This window comes from Artemia franciscana, chromosome 3 (assembly GCF_032884065.1).
Source record: "Artemia franciscana chromosome 3, ASM3288406v1, whole genome shotgun sequence".
In the NCBI taxonomy this organism is placed as follows: Eukaryota; Metazoa; Arthropoda; class Branchiopoda; order Anostraca; family Artemiidae; genus Artemia; species Artemia franciscana.
In genome coordinates this window covers 44,688,237-44,713,601 of record NC_088865.1, presented here as the reverse complement: position 1 = coordinate 44,713,601, position 25,365 = coordinate 44,688,237, and the positions used below count along the sequence as shown (strand labels likewise).

The 25,365-nt window shown below is 35.2% G+C and overlaps 2 protein-coding genes across 2 annotated transcripts in view; one reads left to right on the top strand and one right to left on the bottom strand.

Annotated features, from left to right (window-relative positions):
* The window catches only part of LOC136025546 (polycomb group RING finger protein 3-like), a 41,317-nt gene that overhangs the window by 15,263 nt on the left and 689 nt on the right, over nucleotides 1–25,365 (top strand). The window contains 1 exon segment of the mRNA XM_065701574.1: nucleotides 425–803. Within this exon segment, the coding sequence (XP_065557646.1) occupies nucleotides 425–803 (379 nt within the window).
* LOC136025308 (uncharacterized) lies at nucleotides 10,558–24,951 on the bottom strand. The gene is made up of 3 exons (XM_065701208.1): nucleotides 24,908–24,951; nucleotides 13,497–14,437; nucleotides 10,558–11,974 (listed from the first exon to the last, which is right to left on the bottom strand). The coding sequence occupies exons 2-3, from the start codon at nucleotides 14,380–14,382 to the stop codon at nucleotides 11,466–11,468; spliced, it is 1,395 nt and encodes a 464-aa protein (XP_065557280.1). The 5' UTR covers nucleotides 14,383–14,437; nucleotides 24,908–24,951; the 3' UTR covers nucleotides 10,558–11,465.

The following is a 25,365-nucleotide window of genomic DNA, read 5'->3' as shown; positions in this document are numbered from 1 at the left end:
AAAAAAAACAACAAATGAATCATTAATTTTGACTATGATGCTATAAATTAAAGTAACACGAAGGATATATTCCAAAAGCTTAATTTCGTTGATAGTAACTTATTGTCAACGATCTGTGATTGACCTATCGTGGCGAACCTATCGGTTTTTATCAGATATTTATGATGAATTGTTACTCATGATATATAGCTTGAAAGTTTATCATCAACCTCAAATAGGCTATGATTAAGGCGATGCGATACCTTGAAAATCATATTTTCGAGCCTCAGTATGGGCTGCCCGTCTCAAAGGAAGACAAAGGATACATTAGCGAATTCTCCGAGGGGACTAGCACGCTACCGCTTTTTGTACAGTTTAATATGTGTGCTTTATATTTAATAGTTCTTATTTTTAATATTTATTTAAAAGATATTACTATAATTTAAAATCATCGACTACACAAAAAGCTAAAGCTGTTATTTGAATTTCAATTCTTGTTTCTGTGGTTAATATTGATGCTAAATAACCCTATTGTAGAAATTAATTCAAGAAAAGAAATCAAAATTGTACAACAACTATTTTTTTGTTTCGAATATCCTGAAATTGAGTTATACCGGTATCTAGAAAAGAAAGAAGAAGTGACGGTACTGATTTTTAATTTGTTTCAGGTCAGCATGTGTTTGGAGTGCCTTGATACAGATCCTGAGACAAGTCTTGGCCAACTGAAAAGAAAGTTTATCAGGTGCTCTGCACAGGCAACAGTTACACATCTCAAAAAGTTCATAGCATACAAGCTTTTGAACGATATCGACAAATACAAGGATGTAAGTACCCCACCTTTTTTGGTTTTACCATTATTAGCTCTTTTGTTTGATCTGAGCCTCGGCCTGGCTCGTTGAGTCCGACCACAGTATGATAATGATAAAGAGTTTTTACCTGTATTTTTTAAAGCATTTTTAGATATTTTTAAGAAACTGATTGTAAAGTTTAAGTTTTCTCCCTTGCATAATTTTTCTGGGTATAATTTTGCTGATAATGTCTCTGCCGTTCTTTGTTGCACCTTAGTTGCCGTCTACGTACTTTTCAGTTCAATTTACTGATTTTTTAAGTTAGCCTTCCAGTGAATTCAGGTTTGGTGACTCTGAGCTCAGTATCTGCTAGGTCTACTTAAGATTTTTTTAGCTTGCTCTGAGGAAATAAGCTTCTCAGCACTCCCGCGCAGAAAATCAACCTTGGCATAAAATCGAGCAGAAAGCCATGGCATATGCCTTTATAATTTTTTGGTTCTGTTTCCCCTGCATAAATATCGCAGAAATTCCATTTTTGTGTGCGGAGAATTTTGCCCAAACAAATTTCCTGGGCTGTCTTTCAGTTTTGGTTAGGATTCTGATCCTTTCGTGTTGTATTGTGCTGCTCAGCTGACCTTCTTCGGTAGCTCTGGGTCATCTGTTCCAAAATTTGCTCTCAGCAGAAAAGGAACATATCTACTTACAAGTTGTTCATTTTGAAGATGTGATGGATATTTCAAAAAAAAAAGTTTGGATTGAAAGTCCTATGTATGGCATAATTTAGTTCATTTTTCCGTTGGAATCGTCTGCATGATAATTAACAGTCATTTTTTTCTGTCAAATAAAGATCTATATATTTGTATCTAACCCGTCAAACAATACAAAAAGAACATAGAGCCAAGTACAAAATAGAGAAAATGTCAAAAACGGGAGAAAACATTAAACATTATAGCGTTTATTATGCGATTAATAAACATCACCTATTAAACACTGAACAACTCTTACATACATACAACTTTAAACATCACTGTATTAGAAGTGGATACCATGGATGAAAACTGAATTTTGTGGGCGCGTTTCAAAATAAGTTTTGGCAGAGCTATTGTTGGGTCGCTATTTTATGTTTGAGGATTAATGCTGAATTTTGGGTCCAAGGGGGTAAATGAAGTAAATATTTCGCAAATTTGAATTGTATTGAACGGCGTTTACGTTTATCTGTTTTATCTTCCAAAATGGTGCTGTTTATAGGTGTGGCAGTGCTGTTGAATTGTATAGTTTAGCAACGATTATTTGGTTGAAATGTTTTTGTTTACCTCTGGCAACTGAGGCATAAGACGTACCACACTTATTTCAAGGTGGGAAACAAGCAGAAAGCGGGTTCGCTTTAGGGATGGCCCAATTGGAGGACTAAGGCAGACTAGTTGTTCAACTGGCTGTAGAAGAACCTCAGATTCTTCAGAGTTAAATTCCAAACCCAGTTTAGTATTTTCACTCTCAAGTATGCTGAAGTTTTACTCGGTTTGCTGCATGGTCCTGCTAAGATTAAGGACATCAGCCACACAGCAGAGAAAAAGTTACGTTTGCTGCTGCCTCAATGCATGAGGATACGCATTTTGATTGGGCGTCTAAATCGCCGTTATTAAAAAGAGCAGGCGAAGTGATAGTACATTGACGCGTACATTTATAAACAGAAGCAAAACTATCCAGATCATTCTGTTGACTAATGAGACAAGTGAGTGATATTTAATGCGTACTTTAAGCCGCGAATTTAAGTTTCTTAGTAGTAGTAGTAGTAGAACAATTTTATTAGAAAAAAAAACATTTCTTAATCAATAGCACAACATAAGCGAAGCTTGCGAGGCTGTGCTAAATTCAAAGAAAAAAAAGAGACAATATGGAGAATAAGAAGTTATGGAGAATGAGACCATATACCGAGATCAACAAAAAACAAAAAAACATAAACAATACACTCCCTTGCGTGACCCCAAGACAACAGCAAAAAAAAAATAAAAAAAAATACATAAATATTACAAATGAATAAGCTATGTAAAATTTATATTAATTAATCAGTTTCAAAAGCATACCTACCGAGCAACTCCACACGTAGATAAGACTTAAACTGGTCAAGGCTACCTAATTCCTTGATATCTACACTCAGTTTATTCCAAAGTTTTGAATCTCTGTAAATAAGTGAAAAAGAACACCTACTTGAAACTAATCGAGGAACCTCAGTATTACCTCGTATCCGAGTATTGTGGTGGTGAACATCAGACCTCTCACAAAATATTCCTGTAAAACAATCGGGAAGGCTACCTCTGTAATACCTATATATAAAAATCAACGTATAAAAATCACTTAAGGTGCGAATAACAGAGGAATAAACGCCTTTTTTACCGTGTGAAGGAGCATGGCATCGCGTATAAATGAGTCAAATGCACGCCTGGCATCGTGTGCTGCTTTCTCCGATCAGTTCAGCTTCTGTTAAGATATGAGCTACAGCACTAAGTGTATCAGTACAGCCTATTTTGTTCTGAAAACCAGACTGATAGGGCGGAACGCTAAATTTCTCCTTTAATTCATCAACAAAAGGAAGCTCAAAAACTTAACAGAATGGAGTTGAGATTGTTATAGGCCTAAAGGCCGAACACAAAATGTTAGATTTGCCTTTCTTGGGATGGGAGTGATATCACTAATGCAAAAAGACAACGGTATTGTTGAAGTATCCAAAAATTGTCTTCATGTTAGGCGTGATAGGCGTGACTTGAGCAAAGGGTTTCCAAGGATAATATGTAGTGCGGTAATATTATCTACGCCAGACGAAGCCTTCCGTTTCAGCTTTGAGACTGTCGTTAGTATGACTTGCATTGTAACAACGTAGTGATACTCTAGATAAACAGACCGAAATTTATCAAGTTCGGATCAAATTTAGAGTCTAAAATTGGATCTGGTGCAGTGAATTCATTCGAAAAATGTGTTTTCCATTCGTATAGGGGATATCAGAAGCCTTGGGAACATTCGAAAATGAGGTGTTTGAGGGAGAAAGGGATTTCCTAATGGAATTGGGTGAAGCAGAAACTTTTAACGAGTATAAATCAACAATGCCTGATCTTAAGAAAAGCTGTTTTGTATAAAGCCAAATATTGTTCGAATCACCCGACCTACGACGACCATTATCTTTCCGAATAGAAAGCCAAAGTTTCGACCGATAGCATGCTTCGGAGAGTCTTATGTTTTTGAACCAATCGGGGACTTGAATGTGGATGCGGACTTTTCCAACTTGGACTGCTGCATTTTCTGCACATTTTAGAGTGTGGTAAATCTCATTACACTGAAAATCAAGAGCAATCAGTATCTCAGTTTTATCAAAAGGGCAAGATTTCTGAAGAAGTTGGTAGGGGATGCAAATTTTTTGTCAGATAAAATTAAGAACTTTATGATATAGGAGTAGATCAATTTATCCCAATCAATATTTGAAAACTGTTTAGGCTTGGGTAGATCTTGTTTTATTGGTGTATTCGTTAATTTTTGTTTAAAAACATGGCAAGGGGAAGGTGGTCCGATAATTGGTAAATACATATTGCAGAAACCAGAAAAATTTGGGAATCAGTCAAAGTAACCACGTGGTCTTGATTCTATGTATGGGATGAAGTTTGAATGTATGTGAAATTTTCAGTTTTTGGCTGCGTAATCAGCTCATCAGAAAAAACACCACTGAGATTAGAAGCACTAAGTGATACTGCTTGTTCAGAAAAATTGATATCGCAATTAAAGTCCTCAACACATGGGATATTAAGGTTTTGTACCTGTCTAATACACTCATCAAATTTCTCACAAGCTTGTCCAAATAATCATCCCGATTCATCATTCTTATAATTAGTGGGCCAATACACATTTATCACTACGCAAAAACTACCCTCACTGTTAGGAAAGTATCACTAGAACTAAACAGACTTGACTGAATACACACATAAAATTAAGTTGCCAGGCCTCCAGACGGACAACCTTGGGGATGAAGTAACCTTGCGGAAACGGAAAAGCTACGAAAGCTTTTACTCATATCTGATAATTTCAGACTAGAATACACGCGGAAATGTTCCTGAATACACATTAAATCGTTATACAGCAGCATACTTTCCAATACTGATATTTTATTAAGCAAATTAGTATTAGTGTTTCATGAGTCGAATCTTACGTCTCGGTACTCTGTAATAGAGATCCCTGGTAGGTGTATTATAAATTCTTCTTTACGCTATCCAGATTGGACGGATCCTTAACGCTGTAAGAAGTTTGACCAGAAGCCTTACTAGTAATACAGAACATAGTCTGGGAACACGAGCTCCCACGGGATGAGATATGCTCGGCAGAACCGTGTCTTGACACGGTTGCAAACAATAAATGCAAACTATTTCAATCAATAAAACTGAAGTTGATGGGACCTAATTTTCCATGCGACCTTACTATTAACGGCAGAAGTATTTCCTGTCATTTGCTAGTAAATCTTGAAAACAGAATTAAAAGCATTTTTCAATAGATCCAAAAGCAGATGATTTCTATTATTTAGTAGGACCAAACAAAATACTTGTGGCTTATAAGCAATAACAATTGAATGTTCTTCCTTTCAGCCCAAGTTTGAATTTAGTGGGGATTAAGTTCGCTTAAGTTCCTGAATATAATTTTACTTAACAGTGTCTTGGCATCGTTGTATCTCATGGAAAAGACTTTAATTTGATGTCATCCTTTTTTGTCGTTGCCTCAGTTTATTTTAGCGCATTCACAATATTTCATGAAGGATAGCAGCTCGCCCGAGATTGTTTCGTCTTCTTTTGAAAAACATCACCTGGAATCCATAATAGTCTCCTTTTGGCTTCTAAGATGTTTCTTCTAAATACACAATTAAAACATTAAGTTTTCAGTGCAATTGTCATATAAGCAAAAAGGGTCTTCAATTTTTTCTCTTTTTTTGCCTTCAACATTAACACAATCATTACTTTTTTTGGCTATATAATTTTTATGGAATATAGTACTCTTGGTTACTCTTTTTGGCCATTCATCTGGGGCCAAATAAATGGCAGGCCATCTCATTGGCCGGGAAGAGGCCATAAGAAATGATTTGAAGAAAATTGAAGCTTTATGGGAGTGGGCAAAGAGCGAAGCTTTGAATAAATTAAGTAAAAAAAACAAGTTTTTTTAAATGAAAGTAAGGAGCGACATTAAAACTTAAAACGAACAGAGATTACTCCGTATATGAAAGGGGCTTTTCCTCCTCGACACCCCGCTCCTTACGCTAAAGTTTTTTATTGTTTTAAAAAGTAGAGTTGCGAGAAAGAATCAAACTTTAGCGCAAGGAGCGGGGTGTCGAGGAGGAAAAGCCTCTTTCATATACGGAGTAATCTCTGTTCGTTTTAAGTTTTAATGTCGCTCCTTACTTTCATTTAAAAAAACTTGTTTTTTTATTTAATTTCTGAAAGTTTTTGAATTAATGCATGTCTGATTTTGGCTCTCCGTACATAAATTATTAAAATGAAATTTGCATATTAATTCTTTTTTTGGCTAAATTGATTTCTCTTAGTTTTGATCAGACGATTTTGATAAATAAGGGGTGGGGAAGGAGGCCTAGTTGCCATGCAATTTTTCGGTTACTTAAAAAGGCAACTAGATCTTTTAATTTTTAACGAACGTTTTTATTAGTAAAAAAAAATACGTAACTTAAGAATCAACTTACGTAACAAACTTTTATATTCTTATATTTTTGATTATATACATGAGGGGGTTGGTCCCCTCGTTAATACCTCGCTCTTCACACTAAATCTTGTGTTTTATCCCAATTCTTTAAGAATGACCCCTGAATCAGAAAGGCCGTAGAATAAATAGTTGAAATTATTTAAAAAAATTTTAGCATAAAGAGCGAAGTATTTATCTCCTCCTAAATACCTCGCTCTTTATGCTAAAGTATTTTTAGAACCCCTCATATGCGTAATAATCTCTGTTCGTTTTAAGTTTTAATGCATCTCCTTACTTTCAATTGAAAAAACTTTTTCATGTTTATATTTTCATTGTTTTTTTAAATAGTAATGCTAGAAAGTCCTGCGCCCTTTTCATTGAATTTCTCTTCCCCCATGAAATATTCCTCCAAGGAAAGATCCTCCCATATAGCCCCCTCCCCTGAACCCCACACCCAAACCAAAAAAATCCCCCTGATAACGTCGGTACACTTCCCAGTAACCATTACTGTATGTAAACATTGGTCAAAGTTTGTAACTTGCAGCCCCTCCCCCAGGGACTGTGGGGGGTAAGTCATCCCCAAAAACATAGTTATTATGGTTTTCGACTATGCGGAACAAAATGGCTATCTCAAAATTTTGATCCGTTGAATTTGGAAAAAAATGAGCGTGGGAGGGGGCCTAGGTGCCCTCCAATTTTTTGGTCACTTAAAAAGGGCACTAGAACTTTTCATTTCCGTTAGAATGAGCCCTCTTGCAACACTCTAGGACCACTTGGTCGATACGATGACCCCTGGGAAAAAAAAACAACAAAAAAACAAATAAACACGCACCCGTGATTTGTCTTCTGGCAAAAAATACGAAATTCCACATTTTTGTAGATAGGAGCTCGAAACTTCTACAATAGGGTTCTCTGATACGCTGAATGCGATGGTGTGATTTTCGTTAAGATCCTATGACTCTTAGGGGGTGTTACCTCCTGTTTTCTAAAATAAGGCAAATTTTCTCAGGCTCGTAACTTTTGATGACAAAGACTAAATTTGATAAAACTTATATATTTAAAATCAGCATAAAAATCCGATTCTTTTGATATATCTTTTAGCATCGAAATTCCGTTTTTTAGAGTTTCGTTTACTATTGAGCCGGGTCGCTCCTTACTACAGTTCGTTACCACGAACTGTTTGATTAGAGGGGAGGAGCGTGCGCAGTTGTGTTGTCATAAAACGGTTTGATGCTCGAATGAGTTTCTAGGAGTAGGTGTATTCACGATCTCATGACTGAACTGTAAAAATAGTTATGAAAGTTTTATTATCCACTTTTAGTAACATAATATCAGAAACAGGGTAGAAGAGAAAAAAGAAATCAATGTTGGAAACAAATATGACAATCAAAAACATACACAAAAAAGAGACGAAACTTGCTACATCTAGCTCTTGTAGAAATGTTGACAAGACACACAAAATGAAAGAAGATAATAAGAGACAACAATAGATATGCCAGCCTTAATTGACCTGCCAAAGTCACTTTGTCATTTGGGCTTGGCAACTTTTACCGGGTTCAGTCCAGAATTTAGTCTTAATTTACGAATCGAAAACACTAGATTTCAGCTGTGTCAGAGGGTCTGTGCTTCGAAAATTTAAAAAGAGGTTTCTATATTTGGTTTTATTTTTTACTTCTTTTCTTTAATCTTATCGGATTATATGACATGATATAATATGATATTTATTTACAGAAAAACCTTTATGGACCAGGCTTAATGCAAAATTGGACCATGCTTTCCTATAATTTTCCATGTTATACCTGTACCGACAAGCTTTCCCTATCTCTTAATCTCCATAAAACTTCTATCACTTAATATAATGTCCAACCATTCCTCCCTTGTATACCGTCCTGAAAAATTTCCTCCTTCAGCCCCTTTAATTCCTTATCGGGCAAAAGTGAGAACCTATCTTCGATTTCACCCTTCCCAAATACTTTCTCTTGTCACCAAGTGGTCAAAAATTCCCCTTGCTAATATTTTCAACTTTAGTTCCTCCTTGTTAGGCTTGCCTTAAAGTAAAGTTACTCCCCCTTAATTCCTTAATCCTAGAATACAGAGAGAGAGAGAGAGAGAGAGAGAGAGAGAGAGAGAGATACCGGGACGCTGTTATATCACAATACCGTTTCTGGATTTCCTGGTTCTATATTTATCCCCCTACCTGTTTGGATACCCTCTTCTCAAGCACTAATCCGTTTCTGTTATTCCACTGCCTAGCTTCTCCAGGACTTTCTTAAATATATCTTACTTGACTAACTCAAGAAACTTTTCTCCTATCACACAAGCACTCTTTGTGCGTTGCCATTAATATCCTATCTTCATGTAAATAATATATTTATTTGGAAATTAGGAGAGACTGTAAAGGTATTTATATATATATATATATATTTATATATATATATATATATTTATATATATATATATATATATATATATATATATATATATATATATATATATATATATATATATATATATATATAATAAGTTGTCTGTGTGTGTGTGTGTTTGTCGAGTGACGTCATGTTTGTGTGTCGACTGACGTCATTTTTGTCGACTGACGAAATTACAGACCGGGACATCGGGACACAAATGACAACCGGGACATAGGGAATATAAATGACGACCGGGACACTCAAAGAGAAAGCGACCGGGACACAAGGAATGTTCGATTAGCAATCACCATCAACAAAGCACCGGGACACAAATGACGACCGGGACACAGGGAATATAAATGACGACTAGGACATAAGTAAAAAAAAAATTAAAAAAACTAAAAAAAGGTAAAAACTACAAAAAAAACTAAAAAGAAAAAAAAGGAAAAAACACAAAAATTTATTTCATCATATACCAATTCAAAAACGAATGTATGTTCAGACCGGGACACCGGGACACAAATGATGACCGGGACCTAGGGAATATAAATACGACAGGGACACAGGGAATGTTCGATTAGCAATCACCATCAACAAAGCTCAAGGGCAATCATTAGAATAATGAGGTATAGATCTGAATACAAATTGTTTTTCCCATGGACAATTATATGTTGCATGTTCAAGAGCCGGTAAACCTGACAATCTATTTATATGCACAGACAATGGGACAGCCAAGAATGTTGTACATTCGCAAGTTTTACGTACTTAAAAATATATACATATCTATATATATTCACAGGTGGGACACAGGGACACAACTACAATGGCGCGTAACTAATATGGCGCGTAACGACTTGGCGCGAAGCGCCACCCCAACAGCTAGTATATATATATATATATAAATAAGTTGTTTGTTTGTGTGTCTGTCGACTGACGTCATGTTTGTGTGTCGACTGACGTCATGTTTGTCGACTGACGTCATTATAAGGATTGAGCTGTATGTCGTCATGAAGTTGTTTGTCGACTGACGTCATGTTTGTCAACTGATGAAATTACAGACCGGGACACAAATGACGACCGGGACACAGGGAATATAAATGACGACCGGACACCCAAAGAGAAATTACAGACTGGGACACCGGGACACAAATCACGACCGGGACATATAATATACAATTATATGCAATATACATATACAATTATATGTTGCATGTTCAAGAGTCAGTAAACCTGACAATCTATTTATATGCACAGACAATAGGACAGCGAAGAATGTTGTGTATTCGCAAGTTTTACGTAGTTAAAAACATATATATATATATATATATATATATATATATATATATATATATATATATATATATATATATATATATATATATATATATATATATATATATATATATATATATATATATATATATATATATATATATATATATATATATCTATTCACAGCTGGGACACAGGGACACAACTACAATGGCGCGTAACGAATTACGGGCGCGGGGGGCTGGGGGGGGGGGCGCGAAGCGCCCCCACCAACTAGGTGTATATATATATATATATATATATATATATATATATATATATATATATATATATATATATATATATATATATATATATATATATATATATATATATAAAGGAGGGTGTCGGCTCTGGCCCCTCCCCCCAAATTAAATTGTTAGTTTCGAAATTTAAGTTTTTCAGATAGTTTTAAAGGATTTGCAACCTATTTTATATGATACGGAAAAATATGCTCTAAATGGTTTAAACATATTTTGGGCAACTTTGGGAAGGGCTGTTTAGCGCCCTGCTTTATTTCCCAATTTTGTGGTATCCTTAGATCCTAGGATCCTTTTAAAACTTTGCTTATGGTAGGTTATCCTTGGCAGTCTTTGCTTCCGCATTTCAAATTCCGCTTTTTTTTTTTTTTTTTTTTTTTTTTTTTTTTTTTTTTTTTTTTTTTTTTTTTTTTTTTTGGTTCATATGTGGAATTTTACCGTCAATGGTAGGAGTACTTGGGATGGGATATTTATTTTAAAGTTGGTTTAAATAGCGAGCAAATTAAGTGGTATATGTCAGGGAGGGGTAATTTTCTAGCACCTGGAGAAAGAACAAAGTATTTAGGAGAGGTGAGGGAGATCAATGGTTCTTACTCCAGCCCCATGTGTGGAGAAATTGGCGAGGATGCGCTTAATTTTATGGCCTTTTGTCCCAATTTACAGAACTTTAATATTATTATTTTTCGAAGTACGGACAACCAAAATGGTAGAAAAATATATTAAATAGGGAATGACAAACAGGGAAAGATTTTGGAGGGGAGTGAAGGGGTTGAGTGCTGGAAATAACGGCGAATGTGTGTGTGTGTGTTTTTTCTTTCACTCATTTGTGTAGCAATGACACTTGTGGATATTAAGTATTAAATATCTCTCTTCTATCTATCTTATTGCGTTTTCACGCTTTTATTATCGAAAGTTGTTTTCCCCTCTAATATTTTTTGGGAATTTCAACCTTCTAATGGGAAGTATTTTTTTTTCGATAATTTAATTCTGATTTTTTATGTATATCTAGGATCAGTAAAATGTCGGTTTTTAATTATAAACATCCAACCACAAACGCTGGCAACTGTTACAACAAAAGATGTAATTAGTCCGCCTCCAATAACATAACCAAAGAAATACCAGTCCATTTCATCTTTGGACTCTCTCAAGCTCAGTGCAATTGTCCACGGCAGTGTCCATAATACACTACTGCCTATTGTTCTTATGAAAAACCACGCAGGCCATGTTGCTATCAGAATAGCACTCAACTGCATTCCTAGTAAAGTGAGTAAGTAACTCCAACAGAGGGAAGACCACATTTCTTTCACCAGGTATACTACATTTTCATCTTCGCTCAGAAAAAGAGCAAATGGTTCAATTAACCACACTGACATAAGTATCACAGTCATTGTCTCCATAATAAGCGTCAGTATCGTAGATTGTATTGAGTACATCATGACATTTATAATGTCTTTCCACCTGACGTTTTCCTTCGCTTTCTTTTTGAAGAGGGACCATCTGTGTCCTGTGAAAAATAATTTAATTTAGTGTCGTTTCTGTTGAGTATGCCCAAGAAAGAATTTTTTCAAAGTAAGGGTTTCTTAGCCTAACCATTATGAAAACTATAACAGTTTTTAAGGTTTTTGAATTGTTGTACTCCCTTACTTTGAAATGCCTGTTCAAAGATACTTGATCGTCGAAGCTAATCCGATTTCTAACAACGATATGTACTAAGTTTCAAACCGTCGGTTTTCTTTTTTAAGGTTTTTGAATTGTTGGAATCCCTTGTTAAAATAAAGAATCATCATTTCTAATAATTGCAAATTTTAGTTTTCTGGGCCTTTCTACTGACATTTTATAACTGGTTGTGTTCAAAAAGGTTCGTTTTTTAAGGTTTTTAATTGTTTTAATCTCTTGCTAAAAAATGCACAAATATTTTTGTAATTACCAATTTTTTGCTCTCGCTATTTAATGTCTTTTTATGCTGGAGTCTTTTCAAAATATTTAATCATTGAAGCTAATCTGGTTTCTAAAAACCATATGTACAAAGATTGAAACTTCTGGTTTTTGTTTTTAAAGTTTTTGTTTTATTCCCTTGTCAAAACATCGAATCATCATTTGTAATAATTGCAAATTTTCGTTTTTTGGGCCTTGCTACTTACATTATATAACTAGTTGCGTTCAAACCTGTAAGCTTAATCACGTAATGAGTGCATTTTATCTAACAAAAAAAAAAAAAAAAAAAAAAAAAAAAAACTAATTTTAAGATTTTCAGGTATGTTTCTAGTTTGAATTAAAACATTGAAATTTTTGCTCATGCACGTAAACATTTTTTGCAGTTTACATAATGTAATGATCCTTTAACGATTACGATTCTGAACTGAACTTGGAAAATTTTATAAAAATTTGGGCCTTGCTACTGACATTATATAACTGGTTGCATATATATATATGTATATATATATATACATATATATATATATATATATATATATATATATATATATATATATATATATATATATATATATATATATATATATATATATATATATATATATATATATATATATATATATATATTTATATATATATATATATTTATATATATACATATATATATATATATATATATATATATATATATATATATATATATATATATATATATATATATATATATATATATATATATATATATATATATATATATATATATATATATATATATATATATATATATATATATATATAGTGATTCAGTTAGAGTTTAGCTATAATTTCAAATTTAAGCGAGCCAAATGATCATAATTTATCTGCCAAGTAACACTAACTTGAATGAATTATGTTTCCTTTTTTGATACGGAAGTTTCTCTTGTCTAATAGGAAGCTACGCTTTTCTAATATTTTGCTCTATTGCCCTTTTAGAATTACAAAGGTTTTACCCTGTTGGTTGTTGGATGGCATACTCCAGGTTTGACCTTACCCTTTTCAAGTACTATATGTGAATTTACGCAAATAGAAAAAATATAAAGAAGCTGGTATACCTGTAAATGTGGATGCCGCCTCGAAAAAAGCTAGGTTTGGCACCATTACGATTCCCCATCGAATAGTATTGAAGACACCCCAAGCTGTAGCATAATCTCTTTCCATTTTCACAATGATTGAAACAAGCCATAAGTATATGCTATTACGAAGTATTGTCTCTGAAAACGTGTAAATACTTGGCTTTAGAAAAGGCTTGAGATTTCTTAATGAAAAATTCTGTATATATTTGGATGTCGCCTGCTTGTATGCTATTACTGCTGCTATAACACCTGAACAGTCACATATTAGTCGGCTTATCGCCTGAATATTCACCGTAGTAACGTCAATTATTCTGAATTTTGATATCAGAACTATATCTAATATGATATTCACCAGTGTTTTAGTAATATTTATGATAATGGGTATATCAGGTCTGTCTGCTGTTCGGAATGCGAGAACGATGGTACAGTCTACGACATTAAAAAAAATTGAACAACTACTAATTTGGATATATCGAATACTTTTAGATGATACTTCACCTGGAATTAAGATACTAGATAGAGATGAGGCCGCAAAAATAAAGATTAAACTCATAACAAGTCCAGCAAGTGCTTGAAAACACACCAAGCTATGGATCAAATTGAAACGTTTTTCTTTGGATATTGTCACATCTCCAATGATAAGATACCCTACACTTGGGAGGCCTTCGTTCAATATTTTGGCTATCACACCAAGATAAGTGTACGAATCAGTTATTGCAACATCTGTCGTATTAATATGTGCAACCCAGGCTTTTGAGAGTGTGAAATATGTAGCGGGCACCATCATTGCCGCTGTATTGAACATAATGGCACCAATAAATCTTGCGCGGGAATACCAAGCCTTTTTAGATTTTTTTTTCTTCATTTGTCTCTTGTTCGCCGTGTACTACTGGATCTGTTTGTTCTTCCATCAAAATTGACTAAAAAAGAAGTACGTATAAGGGGTAGAGAGATAGTCATCTTTAAAATAATAAATTAGTGCACATTTCATGGAAAGGCTGCTTCCCAGTCGGTCCTTGAATCGTAAAACGGTTACCCGATTAAAAAAAAAAATCTCTTTATCGGTAACGATATTGATCGATCGATCTTTTATTGATCTCTTCTATGATGCCTTCTATGAATATCCTATGGTATCGTCACTCTTCTGTCAAACTAAATGTCTGAAGAAAACCTTGTCATGGCATAAATTGATCGGTTAGATACTATCTTAAACAATCAGAAACTCTGAGCATGTTGTCGATCAAAAGATATCGGTAATCGATACCGATTATCGATAATGTTTTATCTCTGTATTGTTTTTTTTTTGTCTCTCTCTCTTTCTTTCTCGGGAATAGGCTCATACGAACGGAAATTAAGTTCTAATTCACTGTTTAAGTAACCAAAAAGATTGTGACACAGCAAAGTGTTTTCTGCGGTCTTATGACGCTAAACTACTTTTTTGCCACAAAGAGGCCAAATTGCTACGGAATGAAAATTCTGTATTAGCCAGTTGATACAAAAGTATCTAAAAGCTATTTGTTAAGCCTCCCAGTTTCAGAGACAGTAATGCCGCACAGTGAGAAAAGAGTCCCATAGTTTATTTTTACAAAATAAACAATTAGCATAGCCATTCATTTTAAAGATCCATTTAACTGATTTGGTTCACTTGTGATTTGATAACATTATGTATAATGAGCTGTAGTTGTGGATAAGCTATTATGGAGGAGGGCCAGTGGGCATTGTGTAGGTGGGGGTGTACTTTATGTCTCGAAAAGTGAATTTTATCCCAAAATGTTCTAACTCCCTAGGAACCTTCACATAATTTTTGGACAAAGTTTGGGAGGGGGCTTTCAAATTTATTCCTAGTGTCCCTTCATTTGGATTAAGCCTGATTATGGATGTTATGGGGCAATAGTTCCTCTCTTATTTCAGAAAAATATTTTCTTTATGAATAAGAAAAATCACATTCATATGCTTACTGGCACAAAAGGTGGACACCCTGAACGCTGTCAAGAAATTTTCCTGGAGGGGGGGGGGTGGAAAAGCATTACCAGAAACTTCGTTTTTATCGAAGTTCACTTTTCCCGCCACACCCCCTGAAATTTCTTTTCCGATTCCAGGAACTGTTCCTGAGATAATGCAGATGCGCTATTTTGATAACTTGGGTGCACATTGTATCTTTCGGCCTACATTGTTACTTTATTGGAAATAGATTGTGGTCCAACTTAAGCTCATAGTGTCAACTTTTTTTTTTTAACAGTTTAGAAATCAAAATCTTTTGACGCTTCCCCTCTAGCCCATTCCCGAGTCTTGACATCCATTGCCCCCAAGATTCCTCTGGAAGTTTCAAATTGATTCCTAAAAGCCGTTCCCAGTGTATTGCCAATAGTTTTTGATCCCCTGGTAACATTCACTGTCTTTAGTTTACCTTTCTACCTAGGTGTAAATAGATTAAAGGCTCCGTAGGTACTTGTAGTGCAAAGACGTTTCTGTAGACCGGAGAAAACATTTTTTTTAGACCGCTTTCCCCTCCTCCAAATCAAAATTTTAGGTCCGTTTGACCCTCCAAGAGGCTGGTTGCCCTTCAACGCATTTTGACCCTTAAAAAGATAACTTTGAAGACCACACTGCCTTTCCATGACGAAAGTAAAACAGTTCAAAATAGGGATGATACCTTTTTATTGACAGTGAAATATAAAATTATTTAACTGGATATTTCGAACACATATACAGTGCTCATCATCAGCAGTAAAACTCTGAGATTTACTGCTGATGATGAACACTGTATATGTGTTCGAAATATCCAGTATATACAGTGAAATATACAGTGAAATATAAAATTATTTAACTGGATATTTCGAACACATATACAGTGCTCATCATCAGCAGTAAAACTCTGAGATTTACTGCTGATGATGAACACTGTATATGTGTTCGAAATATCCAGTTAAATAATTTTATATTTCACTGTCAATAAAAAGGTATCATCCCTATTTTGAACTGTTTTACTTTTGACCCTTAAAAAGGGTACTAAAATTTTTCATTTTCTGTCGAATTTTTCATGTTTCAGTTTTTCATGACCACCCTTCCATACTGAGTGCCAAGGGAAAGAAATTTTGCCCCTGTTCTGTCCCTTTTCGGGCCCTGTTTCGGGGCACACTAATACTTTGTTCTATTTTTCCCTCTGTATTGGGGTCTCTTTAGCCGAAGGACTCGAGGATATAAATTTAGTTGACTGGGAAAATTTTGATGGCTTCTTTGTTTTTTTTTCGGGGGGGGGGGTGTTTGCCGCAAAACAGTATTTTTGCATGTCTAGTCTCTCTTGATCCAAGAACTTACGATAAAGGTAAAGAATACGGCATTAGACTTTACAGTCCCTATCGGCGGTGCTGATCTCCTTTTTATAGTCTTTTAGTCAGTAAGTTAAATGGGGGTGGGTGGGGTGTCAGTATTTTTTGATTTTGCACACACTTCCTGTTTACCTTTCCCAGCTTTTTCAGGTGCCAATTTAGAGCTTGGTCTACTCTAGCTGAGCTTACTGAGTCTCCCACTGACCCCGTTCCAAAACTAATAACCAGTGACACCAGGACTCGAACCCCCATCCTCACGGGCAAAGGGTATCAAGTCCAATGAGCTTACCTCTCGGCAAGTTTTGGGCCGTTTCCAGGCCCTCTACTCCCTTTCTCGCTCCCCATGACAGTATTTGTGATCATTTTGACATAGAAAACGATTTCTAAAAGTTTCGAGCCGATGGACACCCAAGATCAAACATAACCGCTTTTTCCCACCATAAAACCTATCTGTAAAAAAAGAGGAAATTTGCATAATATACAGTCCTCAATCCAGAGGCCATGGAGGTGAAGTCATTCCCGGAAGCATATATATACTATTCTGGAAAAATGGCTCAGACAATGGCTGAACAAATCTTAGGATCTGCATCGGATGCCCTGGGGGGGGGTCTATAGGAGGTGGCAAAAGTGGGTGCGGCGCATTGGCTAGCTGCCCAGCATTCACTTTCGACTCTTAAAAAGGGCGCTGCAACTTCAAATTTCAATCGAATGACTCCTTTCCAAAGTTTTTTGTAACCATCCCTTGCATACGAAGCCGCCGGAAAAGCTCTTTGCTATGGTAGGGCATAAACGCTACCTCTGACATGGTCATTGCTATTCTAAGGTTAAACTTAAAGAGTCGGGGATTAGTGGTGGTGGCAGCTCCCGTATCTGTTAGGGTACCCTGAATCAAACAGCTCGTGGTAATGAACTGCAAGTAAGGAACGACTTGGCTCAATAGTAACCGAAACTCTAAAAAAATAGAATTTGTTGTCAGTAGATAGGCTACCTCAAAAGAATCAGCTTATTATTCTGATTCCAAATACATAAGATCATAGAGTTTAGTGTTACCTACAAGCCTGAAAAAATTCGCCTGGTTTTCGAAAAAAGGGGGAAACAACCCCCTGAAAGTAAAAAAGATCTTAATTTAAATCACACCATTAAATTCAGGTTATCAGAAAACCCTGCTGCAGAAATGTCAGTCTCCTATGTAGAAAAATGTGGAATTTTGTATTTTTTCCCTAAAGAAAGATCACGGTTGCGTGTTTATTTGTTGTTGTTTTTTTCCCAGGGGTGATAGTATCGAATTAGTGGTCCTAGAAGATCTGGAGGGGGTGCATTAGAACGGAAATTAGAAGTTCTAGTGTCCTTTTTAGTTAAATTTATAGTCCATTTATGTTCGTTTTAAGTTTTAATATCGCTCCTTACTTTCGGTTAAAAAAACTTGTTTTTGTTAAATTTAATTTCTGAACGTTTTTCAACTTAGGAAGGTTCGAATTTCGCTCACCGTACATGAAAAATTAAAACAAAATTTATATATTAATTTTGGCAGATCTATTCCGTATATGAATGGTTATTCCCTTAAACGGCCCCTGTGTTTCAATAGACAATCTTAAAAAATTGAGACAAAAGTCAAACTTTAACAAAAACAGCAAGATATTGAGGAGGGGCAACCCTTCATATATGGAATAATTTCTGTTCGTTTTTCAAAGAATACCGGTAAATCTGGCTCACCCTCTATAAAACATACCCCTTCCCTCATGGAAAACTTATCCGTGGAAATTTCATCCAACGTAAACTTCACCCCCTCCCTGTAGAATTCCCTGAAATTCCCATCCTCGGTAAAGGCCCTCACTTCCTGTAAAATGGTTTGCGGACTATTCAACCTGTAAAATTCTCCTTAGCATTCTTTCATTTGAATAAGACTAATCTCTAATCGGTTTCTCGATCACTCCAGAAATGGCTTTTTCCCTATAAATTATTTCCCGGAATCAAAACACGCGGAAAAAAGACCCTGGATAATTCCCGTGGAACATATTCACATGAAACATTTGGCAAAGAGAATGTAAGACAATTAAAAAGAATATAGTATAGTAATTGTATTAAATCACCCAGTGTAATATTTGCCCTGGAATATTGAGCCCTCAGAATTTTCCTTCCCCAAGAAATATTCTCCTATTGAAATCCAACCCAAAAACACCCCCCCCCAAAAAAAAACAAAAAATGTCTTTACTTCCCAATAACAAATACTATACGTAAACAATGGGTGAATTTCATAACTTGCAGGCCGCTCCCTACGGACTGTGGGGGGTCATTTTGCACCTAAAGAGACAGTTATTTGATCTTTCAACTATACTGGGATCTTTCAACTATACAAAATGGCAATCTCTAAATTTTTATCAGATAATTTTGGGGAAAAAGTGGGCATTGGAGGGGGTTTAGTTGCCCTACAATCTTTTTGGTCACTTAAAAATGCACTAGAACTTTTAATTTCCGTTCAAATGCACCCTCCCTCGATTTTCTAGGACCATTATTTCGACACAATCACCACTGGGAAAGAAACAACAACAACAACACACGCATCCATGATCTGTCTTTTGGCAAAAGTAGCAAAATTCTACATTTTTGCAGGTAGGAGCTTGAAGCTTCTAAAGTAGGGTTCTCTGGTACGCTGAAAAACTTTGTTTTTTAAAATTAGTTTCTGTTCGCTTTTTTTAAATATACATAATAAACCTCACAAAAAGATCTTTATCTAAATTAGGGGATTAGACTTTAAATATCAATCAAGTTTTTATTAAAATAGAGTTTAAATACAAGTTTTACTGTCTACCTCTCTGAATGTTTCCCACGAAATATCTGTAAATTTGTCACATATGTAAGAGTCCTGAGAGGTATTTTATCACCGCTATCTTCGAGAAGTTCCAGGAAAAAAAATCAATTATTTATGAAAAATCGCCCTTGAGCAACAATATACTTTTATCCAACATATAAGGTCTACTCATTTATTTTGCAGTATCAGTAAAACTTGCGCAAAAAGCATTCCTGAATTTCTTACACAGACTTAGGTTATGTAGATTGAAACCAGTTACGATAATTTAATTTTGCCGTTTAAGACTAAGATATTTCGTCAAAACAGCCAAAGAGGGAAAAATATTTTGGTCTTCAAACGTAGAGCATTTGTCGCTCACTTTAAACAATGCCTTTTCAGACAATCTTGTTTCTACATTTTTAAAGGAACCAGTAGAGCCAGTTAAAGGAAATTTAATGGAATTAGCTGAAATATCTATTAATGCCATGACAAGGATAAGCTGGGTATTAAAGGTGGGAGCTGTACCGGTGTTGTGAGATGGTTTGAAGTCTCCACCCTGACACAAGCTTCTTCCTCCGTCCCAATCCTTAAAAGGGAGACCCTGCTTGCGTTGCTTGTTGTGGCGTCAGGGTGGACTTTTCACAAGTTTACCTAACCACAACAATGACTGCAAAGGGTGTGCAGGGTAACCTTGAGGAGTGTTACCCAATGGGGAAATCATAGCCTAGTGAACGATACAGCACTGCATTGGATTTAATTGATCGATGTTTCTTTGGGTGGGCTTTTGTTGGTCAAATAACCTCCTCCGAGCTACGTTATCTATTGTGGACTGCTTGTTTATCGTAGTGCAATAATGTAGGCATGCATATGAATCGGAGGTAATAGGCTTAAGACTGCTTGTGCCGGACGTCAACTCTTCTGGATAGACGAGCATTAGACCAAGCCTGATAAACTATGCGGTGTGGAAGATGGGCCCAAGATTCAAGTGTAGTCATAGTCATTGTAGTCAAGATGGACCCAAGAAGTCAACTGTAGGTCATAGAGAGTCCTTGTTGTCCGGTTGTAAGGCCTTGCTGTCCGGTTCTAATCCCTTGAAGACAAGTCTTCAACCCGGTTTAAGACTTGAGAAAAAACATTAGTCCTTAACATGCACTGTTTGGACTCATTGCGCTTCCATCACATTTTCAGTGATTTGAATAATATGAAATTGTAACTTAGAACGTTACAACGTTGAAAGAAAAATGTTGTAACATTTCGACTGATTATTAGTGTGAAAGCTTAGTGCAAGAACTGTCTTTGATTTCAAATTAAACGAAATTTATTAAATGGTTATGTTGAATCAAACAGTTCGTGGTAACGAACTGTAGTAAGGACCAACCCGGCTCAATAGTCACCGAAACTCTAAAAAACGGAATTTTTATAACAATAGTTATATCAAAAGAATTGCATTTTAATGCTGATTGTAAATATATAAGTTTCATTAAGTTTAGACTTACCCATCAAAAGTTACGAGCCTGAGAAAATTTGCCTTATTTTAGAAAATAGGGGGAAACACCCCTTCAAAGTCATAGAATCTTAACGAAAATCACACCATCAGATTCAGCGTATCAGAGAACCCCATAGTAGAAGTTTCAAGCTCCTATCTACAAAAATGTGGAATTTTGCATTTTTTGCCACAAGACAGATCACGGATGCGTGTTTATTTGTTTGTTTTTTGTTGTTTTTTTTTTTCCCAGGGGTGATCGTATCGACCCAGTGGTCCTAGAATGTCGTGAGAGGGCTCATTCTAACGGAAATTAAAAGCTCTAGTGTCCTATTTAAGTGACCAAAAAATGGAGGGCACCTAGGCCCCCTCCCACGCTCATTTTTACCAAAGTCACCAGATCAAAATTCTGAGATAGCCATTTTATTCAGCATAGTCGAAAAACCTAACAACTATGTCTTTGGGGACGACTTACTCCACCACAGTACCCGTGGGAGGGGCTGCTAGTTACAAACTTTGACCAGTGTTTACATATAGTAATGGTTATTGAGAAGTGTACAGACGCTTTCAGGGGGATTTTTTGGTTATGGGGGAGGGATTGAGTGGAGGGGGCGGGGAGAAATTTCCATGGAGAAATTTGTAATTAGGGAAGAAAATTTCCATGAAGGGGGCGCAGGATTTTAGAATTTTTCTTAAAGAACAATGAAAAAGTAAATATGAAAAGTTTTTTTCAACTGGAAGTAAGGAGCAGCATTAAAACTTAAAACGAACAGAAATTATTACGCATATGAGGGATTCACCTCCTCCTAATACCTCGCTCTTTACGCTAAAGTTGTTTTATTAATTTCAACTATTTATTCTACGGCCTTTGTGATTCAGGGGTCATTCTTAAGGAATTAGGACAAAATTTAAGCTTTTGTAAAGAGCAAGGTATTAACGAGAGGGTGAACCTTCTCATATACGTAATAAAAACATACGAATTTAGAAGTTCGTTACGTAAGTTAATTCCTAAGTTACGTATATTTTTACTAATAAAAACGTTCGTAAAAGTTCTAGTTGCCTTTTTAAATAACCGAAAAATTGGAGGGTAAATAGGCCTACTCCCCCGCTCCTTTTTTCTCAAAATAGTCCGACCAAAACTATGAAAAAGCCATTTAGCCATAAAAATAAATTAATATGCAAATTTCGTTTTAATCATTCATGTGCGGAGAGCCAAAATCAAAACATGCATTAATTCAAAAACGTTCAAAAATTAAATAAAAAAAACAAGTTTTTTTTAACTGAAAGTAAGGATCGATATTAAAACTTAAAACGAACAGAAATTACTCCGTATATGAAAAGGGCTGTCCCCCCTCAATGCCCCGCTCTTTACGCTAAAGTTTTTTATTGTTTTAAAAAGTAGAGTTGAGAGAAAGAGCCAAACTTTAGCGGAAAGAACGGGGCGTTGGGGGAGGGGGAACAGCCCCTTTCATATACGGAGTAATTTCTGTTCGTTTTAAGTTTTAATATCGCTCCTTACTTTCAGTTAAAAAAAACTTGTTTTTTTTTATTTAACACAATCAAAGGAACGCTCAGATAATTTTATGCTACTTAAAAATTTAAACTAGAATCCGATATTTTGATTCTTAAACAGAAACCTGAAAAGCTCGAAAAGTATTGATAGTATTATCCAATAATGGAACTTCAGACAGAAATCAGTTTTAACATATTTTTCGAACAAGAAGATCTTCATATAAAAGTAAAGAACCATATTAAAACTTCAGAAGGGCAAATATAAAAGTCCTATAATAGTTGAAACTAAAATGGGCCCGTTAGTACTATCAATGAATTAAGGCCTGATTAAGTGAACTGGCGGAACTCGAAAATCCCATGTTAATATTGAAAATTTATATTTAAAAAGTACTCATGTAATCATTGGCAGAAGATACCGTTTATAATATCAGGCCGTAGCTTCTTGAAGATGCTACAAAATGTTTGCTAGGATTTTGCTCTATTTCCTCTAATTGTTTAGAAATCTTAGAAAATGTCTAGCTCTTTTTCATAAGTGTACTCTATGAAGGATATTGCTTTTAGAACAAAATCGGTACTATCATGAGCAGAAGACAATAACCTGTAAGATGATTGTAACCATTTTTCGATGTATTCTCCTGTTTTCGAACAGTCCCATAGAATATTTTCAGCTACCTGAAATTTTTACAAGTTTTTTGCCAGAAAGAATCGTTTCAGATCGCCCTAGACGCCAGATTGATAAGCTGGTATAATTAACCTGTATATTTTCGCCAATGAATAAGTGCTATTTGAAGGGCTTTTGACAATCGACGGTCTCTAGAGAATTGAGAGACAGAAGGCTACCCTAACTTCAATATTGAACCTCGATGTTTTCAAGTTCATTTAATCAGGGCCTTAACGAAACCCAAAGTGAACAGAACCTAAAATAAATAATCGCTTCAAACTGAAAGATAATGTATACTTATAGACCCTTATATAAATAAATAAGTAGATACTTATATATGCTTATACAAATGAATAAATAGATACTTATTAATACTTATAGATGCTTAAATAAATGAATAATTGGATACTTATATAAATGAATAAATATATCCTAAAACGAGTAGAAACTAAAATGAATAATCAAGTAGAACTTAAAACTAACAAAGATTACTACAAACAGTATTTTGACTTCTGCCCACCCCCCACGTTTTTGACAATGACAATTTCAAGGGCAAACTTTTATTTCAGTTTGACGTCAGTTTTGAGAAGTTTCGTGCTCTTTTTTTAATTTTCTAAATATATTTCAACAATAATAATTACTATGTTGTGGAATCTGAATTATAGTTGTAATATCGGAATCAATCTCTAAGGGAAAATGTTTCCCACAAGACAGTTTCTTAGAAAAGCACTTTTAAACTTCCGGTTACTGTGGGCCATATTTTTCTCTTTAATTGTTTGCAGCTGCTGCTGCAACCATGATCATCCAAAGTGGAGCAAGATACCTACATCAAATCAGGCCTAAATTCCTGAAAATTATTAAAACATTCCATTGGAACTTAGTATTGTCTTTGAAGAACTGGGACTCGTCAAAAATGGTCAAAACATCTGGGTAAACCATTGGAAACTACAGAGTATATAATATAATTAGTTTAGTTTACTTTATTATAACTACGCAACACCACATATGGTAATAGTCTATATGACATGATAACAACCTGTAGCGGCGTGATAAACAATATGACGTAATAACAACCTAATATGGTGTGATATGTTTGATATTGCCTCTTAGAATCAAATCAGTTACCTAAAGCTTAGTCTCAAACCTATAGGAAATCACATTAAAATTTTATTTTTTCCCCAAAATATCAAAGGTATAGGTTTCGGAACGAACCAAAGTAAAATTTAAAATTGTTTAACAGGGAATAATTCAGAAAATTATTCAAAAATTTCTCTTCGGACCTTGAGGGGTTGTCATTGCCCAGTTCTGAAAATCGTGATTAGGTGGCGGAGAGTGGACTGGGAGACACTAGTGTTATCTAGAGACCCAGAGCTCCCCAAAAAATTACCAATATATATGGAATTCTCGTCGGAAACACTTTGGAATATTTTTTGTGTTGTAATTTTGTTTATGCTCAAATTGACAATAAAACCTGACATGACATGGGCAATATTACGTCACAAAATCACATGTGATAATAGTCTACATCACGCAGCAACAGCCTATCGTAGGCTGTTGATAAAATGGATATATGGCATATCTTTTTGGAGTCAAATACCGACTGTATTATATTTTAACCTTTAGCAAATGAAACTTTCCTATGACGAAAGCACAGACATTAAAACTAAACTAACTAAAGTCTCGTAGTTTTTTTCTTGATGTTTGATATTTTGGCAACGTTAATTATCAGTACCGGTTTATCTTATGCAACGTCAGACTCTGATGTTTTTTTTTGCTACCTTTTCATTTCTTATCGTAACTAGGAAGATCTATTTTCATAGATCTCAAAAGCGATTGAAATTTGCAATAAATTTAATTCCTATTTGACATTTTCTAGTTTTAATAACAAACCAAAAAAAATCTAAATTTTTATCTGCAAACACAAAGCTATTATAACTCAACGGTTTAAAATTTCACCCTTTACTTTAAGCAGAAACTGACGATTCCCCCCGGAAAATCCCCCTGCGTAAAACCCCTCTGGAAAATTCTCCCCCCCCCCCTGCGGAACAGTTTCCCTGTTATAATCCTCCCGGAAA

Bases quoted from the DNA above. Each gene is read 5' to 3' on its own strand.
- LOC136025308 (XM_065701208.1), bottom strand. From the start codon at position 14,382: ATGAAGAAAAAAAAATCTAAAAAGGCTTGGTATTCCCGCGCAAGATTT. The intron at 11,975-13,496 runs GTATACCAGCTT...TATTTTTCACAG, and splicing joins GGCGGCATCCACATTTACAG to GACACAGATGGTCCCTCTTC.